General features: G+C 45.1%; 1 protein-coding gene across 3 annotated transcripts in view; it reads right to left on the bottom strand.

The window, feature by feature from the left end:
* DPP6 (dipeptidyl-peptidase 6) overlaps positions 1-12,626 on the bottom strand; it is a 576,912-nt gene that overhangs the window by 405,383 nt on the left and 158,903 nt on the right. The window contains exon 1 of one of the 3 annotated variants that reach the window (XM_014945133.1): positions 5,861-6,061. The exons of the other annotated variants lie outside the window; for them this stretch is intronic. Coding sequence (XP_014800619.1) covers positions 5,861-6,061 — 201 coding nt within the window. Of the gene's footprint in view, positions 1-5,860; positions 6,062-12,626 lie in introns of those variants that run through there. 3 annotated transcript variants of the gene reach the window in all.

Raw genomic sequence — 12,626 nt, 5'->3', positions numbered from 1 at the left:
TAACTGTCACGTGTGCCTATCAGTATGTAAACAAATAGTTGGTTGGTGCTTTATTATAAAAGCAATGAAACGCCAAGCATTCTATAGGAACAGTGTGATCAAGACACGCTGCCACCCCTTGGTCACAGGATGAAAATGCACTCACATCACGGCAACGTGCCGGGAATCATCCGGCACATCAGGCAAAAATCCCAGCAAAATCAGCTTGCAGTTAATGAACTCTAATGGGAGCTTTTGCTGGACCATCACAAGCATAAATATGTTAGCCCAAATGACTGTAAAGTTATTTATTTCAAGGGTCAAAACAGGATGAAAATGCACTCACATCACGGCAACGTGCCGGGAATCATCCAGCACATCAGGCAAAAATCCCAGCAAAATCAGCTTGCAGTTAATGAACTCTAATGGGAGCTTTTGCTGGACCATCACAAGCATAAATATGTTAGCCCAAATTACTGTAAAGTTTTTTATTTCAGGGGTCTTCTGACTCCCAAAGATCACTTTCAAAGCTGTGATGGACACCCTGAGAACTCTCTTCTTTCTGGCCTTTTCTGACACAAAAATATCCAGAGGAATGGAGAGCAGCAGCACACAGTCATAGATTTTTTCCTACACTCTGTGTCTTTGAAAGCCTTTGGAAACCAACACAAGCTGGTCTGACACTGGGCTCAGTGTTTTCTTTCTGCACTTGAGCTACGAGCTCAAGAGAAATAACGTGAGCTGAGTACTCTACATGAGGTATCCCAACTCAGTGCACGGTTCACTACTATTAGAGAGATGATTCAGTCTCTTCACACAGTTATTCCTGAATACATAAAAATACATTCTCCCTGGCAGATACTTTTTTCGTGCATGCATCATCATCGTGGCTAGTAAAGACTGCAGAAACAGAGGCTGATTTTAAACTGACAGCAAATATCACAAGGTGGTTTAATTCTAAATTGAGCGATAAAGCAAAGTATAAGAAACACATCACCTCCAGATCAGAGTCCATCATTCAGTAATCACAAAATGTATGACTGGCTTCCATTCAAATAAAACCTATGATTTTTATGAGGTTTGTAACTATTTTTTTTTAAGGCAATAAGATGTAATTTTTATTAATTTCAAAAGATGAGCTTACAGAATGTCAGTAGAGCCTATTTCCACTGAAAAAAATTAGTCCCAGCCCTCTACATCTTAATGTCTGTAGGATAACTGAGTTCAGTATCTAAGAACTCACCAAGAAGAGGCAGAAGAAGAGACTCTTACTGATGTAAACAGTAGTTTCTGCCAATAAGCACATAAGATAGACTTCTGGTTACAATTCAAATGACTACATCTTTCAGCAAGGTTATGAATCCTGCAGTCCTACAAACCCTTCTATAAAATCAAATCACTCATCTTTTTGGGAAAAGACCACACCACTTCTGAAATGCCTGTTGTCTGTCAGTCAGGCCCCAACCCTTCTGAAACACTGTCCTTGACACACATTATTAGGAGGTAATACCTCTTTCCATTAGACAAATAATGAACTGAAAATTAACACTTTCAATTACATGCAACAGCAAGTCTGACATACCAAATTATATTTTTTTTACACTAATGGCTTTGATTCTCACTTTCTCAGACTCTATTAACAAACAATATTCGATTTACTTAATCCTTAACTTATTCAAGCAGCAAACACAATTGTACTGAAGCATTTCAAAATTATTGCTATTTATATTTGAATGAAAAAATTCTTAAAGTGTAAATCAGTCTGAATAATCAATTGCAAAACTCATAAAGTATAATATATGGCCAAATGTAGCTTTAAGCAAACACAGGAAATAAAGATTCAGAATTCAGTTATGGAAAGAATATTCACAGTAATGAAAGTGTTTGTACTTTGAGTCTGGCTGGTTTTATATGTTTAAGTCTCCCACTAAAGCCAATAGGAGTTTTGGTTAAATAATGAACCTGTAAGAATGCAGCATATGGCTCTTTTATATACAAAAGTTTTATGATGTTTCAGTGGAGGGTTCAATATTTTTAACGCATAACTTATCATACAAAATTTAATTTAAAAAGGACCTCTATGATCATCATTTCATAGTCAGTGCCTTATAAAACAGATCAATATTCTGTGTTACAGAAAAGTGCTGAATTTCTTATGCACCTGATTAATGCATTGTTATCATCCCATTAATTAAAAGGAGCGGGGTTATACACAATCAGCATGATACATCTTACTCAGCACCTCCTGGCAGTTGCCTGCAAAAATTAAACTCATTAATCACTGTGATGTGAAAGAAGAAAAAGCTTGGAAAAAATTGAAAAGCTCTATTTTATGGGAAAAATTCTTAAGTCAACATCCAAGAGTAAATCTTTTCCACAGTACAATATGTAAAGCATTAATCTCATTAATCTAAAAAGGAGAATTGTTACCAAAATTCTGCATAATCTGCTATACCACTACACTAGATTTTATCAAGAGTCTTCACAAACATTTCCTCGTATCTAAATGAATATAGTGAAAAAGTAATCCTATAACAAAGCAGAAATGTCATAAGAATTTTATTTACAACTGTTGTAACAATTAACTTCAGTATCAATACTGCTACTGAGCCAATTGGGAAGTGTTTTTCTGGGGTCATTTATACAGGTTATAGTTTCCTCATTACTCCTCCCACAAATAAAATGATTCTCTCATCAGGCTAATAACTAACATGAAAAAAATTGCAATATCTAACCCAGGTTTTTTTAACAAGTTAGGTATACTATATATATATTTCATATACCTACCATGATTTGAAACATTATAAAAACTTGTTAAAATGCTAAGGAATGTTGTGACTTCTGTTTTGCTATACTTTCATATTACAGAAGTAATGTTCTGAAGTCCATCTCAATGGTGGCTGTAGAGTAAAGTAAGCAGTTGTCATATTAAATCACTACCGCTTTTGTTTTGAATTTTGTTTGTTACAAAGATACTGCTTCCTCTTTAACTTCATATAGGTTTCACCTAGTATTTTTCCACCAGTAGTACTTCCAGGGGACAAAATGCTTACTAACAATACTGTGACCTTCAAAGGCATGATCCTGTCTTTCCCTCTGTTCTGCACTGCATTGAAATCTGTACTGGTGCTTAAAAATATAGTACTGAATGCAGCACACATATTTCAATACGGGAAGCCATCATTGGTACTCTATAAAAAAACCTCGGTTCTCTCCAGATTATTAATCACATGACAAAGTTAGGAACAGAACAGTCTCATTCTCAGGTTTGTTTTGGTATTTCAAAGCGTGGCCAGACAACAGAACTTTGTTCCTGTATGTTTATGCTCTGGCTGTCCTACTAGACCAATGTCAAAGGATGAAAAACAACGCAAATGCCCTACCATAGTATTTGTGTAAAACAGAAAACATGTTGTCCATGATAAGCAACAGCACATGCTCCTGACGCCCTACACAAACAGACCGCCCTCCTTGCACTTCTCCCATAGTCCTTGCCTGCTGCCTGTCTCGGGAATTTCGTGCCCGAGGCTGCATTTGCTCGTCCTGGGCGAGCCTGTCTGCTGCCACCGGGGGCGGGAGAGAAACCCCCCTCCCTTTGCCGCGATCACGCCACGGCGAAAGCCAAGAGGCCGCCGCCAGCTGGCTCGGCGCCGGTCCCGGCTGGGTTCAGCACCGCAGACAGCTCCGCCCGAACGGGGACTGGCGGGGTTCAGCACCGCGGAGAGCTCCCCCGCTCCCCGCTGCGGGGAGGTCCAGCCACACCCCCGGGTTTTGTCACCGCTTCATCCTTCCCACCAGAACCACCCTCCCACCGGACACCCCCGGCCCAGTCTGCCCAGTTTGGACGGGAGCACCTCTGAACCCCCCGGCCCGCTCCACTGAACTTCCTCAGCCACGTCGCCACCTTTAAAAATAATTCACATGAGGTGCCCACGTGCGTTTAGGAGTCACCCCCAAATTCCTGTTTCTGGCCACGCTTTTTGCACTTAATTGCAGGAGACACCTAGGCAGGCACCTTTCCCTCTACAGATGGCACAACAGTGCCCTCCACCCACACACAAACCCTGAGGGGACAAAAGAAAAAAAAATTAAACAAAACAAAACAAACAATAAAAAAACCACCCCTCTGTCCTTTAAGTGGTTTAATGTTATTAATATTATTTTGGAGCCTGTCAGCACAAATCACTCGCACATGCTAAACTCCGTCCTTTACTTCCCGGCTCAGCGCCTCTGGTGATCAGAGAAGCGGCTCCAGACATCTGCCGTCTCCAAAACACAGGGAAGCGAAATTAAAAGAGTCAGATAATGAGGAAAATGTGGCCGAGCCCAGCCCCGGCGGCGGCACTCCGCTGGCTCGCAGCGACACCTAGAGCCCAGCGCGCCGCCGGGAAGGGCCCCGTGTCCCCAGCCACTCCGGGGAAGGGTCACGGGTGGGTTTGGGCGAGGGGGCACGGGGACGGGTCCCCTCCCGCATTTGGCCAGTGACAAGGAGAGCAAAGCCAAGACCTTTGCCGGTCAGCGGGTGACAAGGAAGGGTCCTGTCACTGCTGGTCCCTGGGGGCTATCAGCGTGGCCATCACCTCGGGGAGGTTTAGGCCGATTTGCCTCATGGTTGGCAAAAGTGCACTTTGCTTTACTGACCGCGAAAGTCTTTACGGAAAGTCTTTATGAAAGGGACAGGAAAAGGGACGCGGAATTAAAAGACAACCCGAGGAAGTTTCCCTTCACACAACTCTCTCCTCCGAGTGAGGCAGCCCGGCTGTCTCGGCTGGAAGCGGTGCCTTCCTTTCCTGGGAAGGCTCTCAGAGCCAGAGCTGAATCCTGTGGAAAAGCTAACGCGACCCAGCCGGGCAAGAAGTGTTTTTAACCGACACAAACATTATTCCCAACTGCAGCCATTTGCTTGTGTGTGCTTCCACAGAGGCAAAACACCCTCAAATCCCTCTGCAAACCCAGGCTACACCAGCGACACAGAGGCAAAACACCCTCAAATCCCTCTGCAAGCCTAACACCACCCAGGCTACACCAGCGATGGGGAGCCACACGCTTTGCTCCATCGCCGGACCTTCTTCTTCTCCCCGCTTTCTAAATCCCCTCTTTCCCCCCTCCCCGAACGAATTAGGCGCGATCGACCCAAGGTAGTTTAACTCCATCAGGCACAGCAGCGAGCCGGCGGCCTGGATGAGTCACTCGTTACTAAGGCAATATGCAGATGCACCCTTTGAAGTCGCTACTCTCGGAGGCAGCGCGGGAGCGGAAGGTGCGCGGCCGAAGTTTGCGCCTTCCCCGCGGGGGCTCGCCCGGGGGCGGCGGGGAGGAAGGAAAGCAGAAAGAAACCCCGAAACGGCTGCTCAGGGGTTAAAAAGTTTCCCCGCTGCCAGGTTGGGGGGAGGCTGACGGGAAAGCAAGGGGGGAGGGACAAGGTGAAGAATTCTGTCCCGGGGGAGTGTTAAAGGGTAAAACGTGAAATAACAATTAAAAACAAAAAAAAAACAAAAAAAAAAAAAAAGGAGGGGGTAACCCCTGTTGCCTCGCTTGGAGGGAGACGGCCGGAGCTTGCACTTGCCGTTTCCAAACGTGCTGACCCCCGCGCCCCCCAGCCCTCCGCGACAGCGCAAAGCCGCGCAAGGAGCCAGGTAACGAGGAGAGTTGCGGGGGCAGCGCGGGGGCGGGCGAGCCCCGGCTCGGCTCCGTGCGGGCTCCGTCCCGTACTTCAGAGGAAGAAGAGGAGCGCAAAGAACCGCTTGGGAAGAGCGGACAAACCGCAAGAAATCGCCGCCAGCCTAGAGGGGCACAGAGGCAGCCGGCAGGACGAGGGGGGCGGAGTGGGGGGACACCCAAAAACCCAACCCAACCCCACGCGAACGCCACCGGCGCTTACATCCTCCTCCTCGCAGTCACTTCGCGGTTGGTACTGGAAGCGGGGCCGGCTGTTTTCCTGTTGCAATGGACGCGAGGTCTTGCCGGCAGCGCCGTCCTCCTCGCTGCTCTGGGCGCCCAGGAGGTGACTCGCTTCGGGGGGAACGGGGAAAGAGCGGGAGGTGTTGATCTTCCCGCTGAACCGCTGGTACAGTGAAGCCATGAAGTCAATCCGCGGGAAACGAGGAGGAGGAGGGAGGGAAAGAGAGAGGCTTCTCCCTCTCTTTTTTTTTTTTTTTTCTTTTTTTTTCTCCCCCTCCTCTCTTCTTTTTTGGCTAGAGCATGCTATACGCGGGCGAGGCTCAGTCCCACATCAGCAGAAGGGAGAGCGAAGGCTCCTGCTCCCCGGTCCTCTGTACCGGCACCCGGAGGGAAACGGGGGGGATCGAGAGAGCAGGGAGGGGGGGAGTGGTAGGGGGGGAGAAGGGAGAAGACAGATAAATAAATAAATAAAAAAACCGCAAGCGAGCCGTAACACCACAGGCCCCGGGAATGCTGCACCATCCAGTGTTGGGAGAAAAAAAAAAAAAAAAAAAAAAAAAAAAATCCAGAAGTTAATGAAAAGCATCACGGGATATGCTGACTGTAGTATCAGAGGGACAAACCTGAGGACCTAGAAGGCCCCTTGCAGCGGCCCCGATAATGGCGCCTGAGTGGATCAGCATTAAATGTGCTTTGGGGGTGTGCGTGTGTGTTTGCAAAAGCACAAAAGGCAGGGGGGCTGGCTCAATCGCTGGCTGTCAGCGGCTCCCCAGGCAGAGGTGGCGGAGCAGTCGCCTCCGAGGTCGCATACCAACAGTGTGCACAAGCGAGAGGCAGACTGACAGAGTGTGTGAGACGGAGTGGAAGAGGCTGGGAAGCCTCATTCAAAGCACGTTGCTTTCCTGGGGAGGGAGGGCCTTTCTACAATCATCTCCTTTTCGGTATCTTCTTTTGCTTCTTCCTAATTTTTTTTTTTTTTTCCCGGGGAAACAACTTAAAAAAAAAAAAAAAAAAAAGGCAACAGACACCTGATCGCCAGCCGTGAGAGAGAAAAAGAGGTGGGGAAGGGAAAGGCGAGGCGGGGAGGAGGGAGGCGGGACCGGCAGCTGGAAGGGGCACCGGGAGGCCGGTGTGCCCGGAGCGGCTCGGCCCCCGGGAAGGGGCAAGGGGACGGAGGGCGAAGCCTCCCCCCTGCCCTGCTCTGCCCCAGCCGGCCGCGGGCAAGTGCCCGATTCCCGTTCCCTCCACCCCAAACCCCTCCTTCTCCCGGCTAGGGAGAGGAGGGAGGGAGGGAGGGAGGAAGGGGGGCGGATGGGTTGCGGGTTTTTTTGGAGGTGGTTGTTGTCGCTTTTTAAAAGAATCCGGTAAAATTGTGGCTCTTACTATTTTTGTATTAATTCATTTTTTGCTGCATTAAAACGTGCTTCAGCGCCCCTCTGTGGAAATCCGCCCGAAGTGGCTCCCGCCGGCACCGGCCGGGGATAAACAACCGCGGTCCCTGCGCCGGGGGCGGCCGGGGCGCCTTAGGCCGGTGCCGGTGCCTGACCCGGACCCGGGCCGGGAGCGGGCCCCCCCTCCCCGCCGCCGCGGAGCTTGCGCGGCCTTTGAGCGGCCCTTGCCCGGAGGCGCCGGACTATGCTCATTCGGCCCAGAAAACCGCGGCTGCTTAATTAACGCTCCCCGAGGAGGAAACGGGGATGTGCTCGGGTGGGCAGCGGGGGAGTTGGAAGCGGGTGTCCAGCCGCCCCCAGCGCAGCTGCATCGGGACGGAGGGTGACAATTCCTGTTGCTCCAGCATCAGGCTCCGGGGTTTCCATAGCAACAGATGCCTAGGTTTAAAGGAAAGTGGCAGAGTTGCTGTCCCCTCTTCTCCTCCCCCAAATCCTCCTCCTCCTCTGCGACCTCTAAGCTTGCCAGAGACATCGGTGTTACCGGGAGTCCTCTTATGGGAGACGCACAAAGCACAAACCAGAGTTCGCCCATTCCCATTGACAGACCTGCTGCCGAAGAGCTCACAAACTTGATTATACTTTAGCAAGTGGATTTGATGGGCTGAGATGTTTCCAAACACGGCTCTTACTTAAAGTTTTAGCTGTTAAAAAAATACCATCTTTGATATATGTAATTTTATCAGTCTTAAAAAAAAAAACCCACGTCAGTAAATCATGCATACGATATTCTAAAGCACAACTAACCCTCCCTCCCCCTCTGATGATTTCAACAACTGCCTGATCAAAAATCTCTTTACATCTGAATAGTTTCATCTGCTGCTTTTTATTTGTGTCTTCAAAGCCAGGGATGAAAAGTCTTAACATTTAGATGAAAAGGGAACCTTATCTCATCAAGAGAGAAAACAAAAATAAACGCTCTGCCTCCTTCCTGACGGAACTTGAAAGAAGGAATCATTTTGATCTTCACAACTGAGATCCTGACATTTAATTAAAAAACGAGATGAGCACACAATGCTCTGAAGCAAAGGTCTAGTTTCTAAGTCATAGTGACACACATCATAGCAGAGGTAACTTTCCAGAAGCCACTTGGACCCCTTGTAAATTTTGTTTCAGACATGAATTGACTACGCCCTACCAAAAAATCTGGACAGTTGGTCCAGCTAAATTCCATCTTGAACTGCTTTAACAGTGACTTTACGACTATTTGCAATTGGTGACAACTAGCACTGAAAAAAAAAAAAATAGAGAGGAGAATCAAATTAAAAGAAATAATACATTTTTAACTTCTAAGGAAAACTAGGACACAAAGGAATAATCAAAGAAAGCCACAAAAAGGCAAGATGAAACCACTAGGCAGAAAAACCACCAAAGATTAAATGTCTGAATTAAAAAGTCTCAAAGAAAGTACAGAAGAAAGAAAACATTCTGCCTCACAGCTCAGTTCAAAACGGAAAGAGCCACTAAGGACCAATTCAGTTCCAAATGCATTCAGTTTGTGGTTTTAATTCTTAAGAATTGGGATTTCACATAATCCAGTTTATCTAGTCATGCATGCACATATTGTGCATATATGTGTGTACACAATTAATGGAAAAATTATATTAAGGGAACACAAAATTGCAATGTCAAATACTTCAAAAGCTCAGTGAAAAACAACCAGCCAAATGGTCCTCATCGACCAAAAAATCCTGATCATGCAGCTTCAGGCTGTGATTCATTTGCCCTGAAATAAATAATTACAGCTATTTAAAGGCCTTCCTGACTCCAGCTCTCTACTCCATGACAGACCAGGGACAGCAGAAGCAGTGTCATGTCATGCTCTGGGTATCGTGGTAGGTGAAGGAAGATGGTTTGCACCAGTTGGGAACTGCCAGCCACATTTCTTTAGCCCTGCTACAGCAAGAGTGACCTTGTGTAGAAGGGCTGAGCAGGCAGCTGGAGGCACAAATATCTCCAATAGCCCCCTGCAATAAGATTCACCAGAACCAGTCTGTTGATGCCATTATTGAAAGCAGGAGGATTTTTTTCTGAGTCACAGGGTACCCAGATGATTTCATTAGGGGCTCTGGAGAGCACTTCAGTCTGCCTGTGCACAAGTTATGACAGGATGTAGTTGTCCCTCACAAGAGTGTGTTATGGTAGTCCTGTTTCCCTCTCCGGGAGGGACACAACTCAGTGCTCCTGAGTCACAGCTCAGTGCTGGGAGTCCTACACTCCCCGCTCACAATTCCATGGCTAATTTGCTGTTCACCTGTGCATGACTTGGAGCCCAGAGTCCTCTACAACGTCCTGGTTACATGACCAGATACTGTCATACAGTGTGCACACAAAACAGGATGGAGCCAAAAAATGAAAAACAGGAATCATTGAGACATGACAGTAAAATAGCAATAAACAAACACCATGTCAGTAACCAGAGTTTCACTACAGAAAGACCCTTTCAGCCAATGGCGAGATTTGAAGAGAAGAAAGCAACGTGCATTATGAAATATGTTTAAAGAGGCAAAACATTTCAGAAGTGCAAACATAAGATTCTTGTCTTTAAACAAACATCTTGTATGTAAGAAAGATCCTTCCCCTGAATCCCCAAAACAGATCCCAAGATATAAATCAAGGCATTTCAAAACAGCGTCCTCAAGTGTCTCTTAGTTGCATATTTAATTCAGTATCCAAAGTTTTGCAAGGAGGTTTGATTCCTAACTAGTGACATTTCCATCAAAATAAAGTGTGTTAGCTTAAGATATTTTCCCTCCAGCAGCAAAGTAATTATGTTTTACTGACATTTTTAAAGCATACAGATAAAAATGACACTTGGTTTTTCCACGTTGTATAAATAAACAGCTTCCCCACATTTCAGCACTATTAATGTAACACTATCAAAAGCAGGTCAAACCCAAGTCCTACTGCCTTTAAAACTATACATAAAAGATTTCTTTTTGGACAAGCCTTCTCAGAATAACACTGACAAAGAAAAAATCCAGCAATATTTCTCTTAGATATTTTTTTTAAAATATACTTCTGCCTGTCAGGGAATTCAAGCATTGTTATTCATGTTCCATTCTTCTCTTCTGACTAAGCAATTTATGTTTGCTTAAACTTTGAACTTGTCATCTAAATAACACAGAGTTTGTTGCAGACAGAGCTAAACATGTTTCTAGTTTTCATGTGTTTATAGTTATAAACAGCTGATTGGTGATTTTTTTAACAAAAATTAATTTTTTCAAGTACACTTTTTGTTAAAGTATATTTTCCTTTTGCAATGAACTTTTAAAGGAATTTTAGAATTTCCTGGTTATCTTTTCATATCATTCCAGAAATGACCACACTTATTAGTATAAAATCTCTGGATTTTTATAATAGCAACTCTCCAAGCACTACAGAAACAAAGATACACTATTTTAACTCCTATTACTAGCCAAGACAAAACATCCAACTCGTGACTCTGTAATGGCCCCAGGCTTATGCCATCTATACATCTGCTGTCTGGTGTCATCTAAAAACGCAACCAAACCAAACCAGAACAGAAGTTCTCTTTCCTGTGTCAAATGCACCACTTCAGCAGTCCCTGAGGATACACTTGGTCGTTCATTTTGATCTAACGTGTGTGCTGGGGGCAGCATACCCTTGTGTCAAGATAAGTGACACTAGGGCTGCTGACGACTGAGGGATGTTATATACTGTGGAATTAATATGCCAATCTGTTCACTTTCTTATGTCATTATTTGTGCTAGTAGCATCTCAGAGCAAATTCTGCAGAAATGCAGCATTGGGGACTGTGAGTGTGCTTGGGACAGAGAGGTATATTTCTCTCTGACATCACACAGATTATTCAAAAGAAATATCTTGCAGGCCTTAACATGATTCAAAAAAGCCAAAACAAACCCAAATCCTTAAACAAACAAACAAGTTAGCTTTCCAGGCTGGACTAAAAGAAACACTGGAAAAAATAGTTTTATGGGTACTGCAAGAATAATTTAATCTTCTACAAGTGGTTGAGTGGAGGCTTTTTTTGTGGGGAAAATACTGATACTGAAGTATTGGGAACAGTAGGCGAAGATGGCTTTACACGATACAATATTTTGGGGAGAAAACAAAGTAGGCTAGAAGAAAAGACCATTGAGGGGAAGAGATGGACCCAGAAGGAGCAGTGAAGAAAGAAAAAAAAAAAAGCATGTAGAAAAGGCAGGAACACAGTGAAGTACCAGGAGGGTTGAGAGAGAAAGGAGATGAAGGCAACTGAGGTCAAAGAGTCAGAGAAGAAATGGACCAAAACTGGCAGAGATGGAAAGCACCGGTATGCCTGGAGAGCGGGGAGACAGACTGGAGTGGTACAAGGTTAATTGGAGCCACACAATGGTAGGATTTTCAAAGCCAGGGAGATCAGCTACTCTGGAGGATACTTCCAACACCTGGTGGATAAATGGTGGTCAGTAGACAGGTGATTTTATCCACCAAGAGTCTTGATACACACTTAGACCTAATTAAATGAAATCAAGAACACATAGCTCGATATCAGCAAGTACTTCCTGGTAGCATGAGCAAGACTGTTACAAGAGGAAATGGGTGAAAGTCCTAATGCTGAGGACATTTATAAATAGCATGCACAAGGCACTAGAAAATGTGCTGTGAGGCATAATCCTGCCAACTGGCAAAAGGACAGACCACATGACCAACGAGGTTTTTCCCATCTGTAGTTTTTATCATCTTGCAACTGGTGCAGGGGTTGCAAAGGCACAAAAAGGTACAAAAAACCCACATAGAAGAAAGCGCTCAGGAATAATGGTTGTGCAAGTTTGCTGCTAGAAAAGGTAACTGCAGAGCTTAAGTAAAAGAAGGTACAGATGTACATGTGTTTATACAGCTGTATACCACACTGGGGTCCTGGTCTACCACTGTACCTAGTATTGCCATACATGTAAATAGGAATTTGCACTGAAGATTGTCTTTCTTGCCTTAATTAATATTTTGTCTTTGGAAGCTTTATCTGAGAGAAGTTAGGACGAGATCCCAATTCCATGTCTTCAAGAGAAGCCAGGAAGTTAAGCCTTAAAGTTACAGATAAATACATTTTTCTTTGGATGCCAAGAGCAGTTGGCAGCCATGCAAGACACAGCTAATGTTGCTGAACTGGCCTCCACTAAGCATATTCTTCTCTGCTTTGCAACTTGCCAGTATTTGATGCTCAAGTCAGATATGCCATGCGAAAAAACAGTTTGCCTGATTAATATGATCTCTCAAGGGGGTTTTCAGTAAGAAAAGGAAATATTTTTATCTTCAGGAAGACAAGGAGGCTGT

The sequence above is a fragment of the Calidris pugnax genome, unplaced genomic scaffold (genome assembly GCF_001431845.1).
Source record: "Calidris pugnax isolate Ruff unplaced genomic scaffold, ASM143184v1 scaffold54, whole genome shotgun sequence".
NCBI lineage: Eukaryota > Metazoa > Chordata > Aves > Charadriiformes > Scolopacidae > Calidris > Calidris pugnax.
Note: the sequence above shows the minus strand (reverse complement) of the source record. Positions and strands in the feature narration are given on the sequence as shown.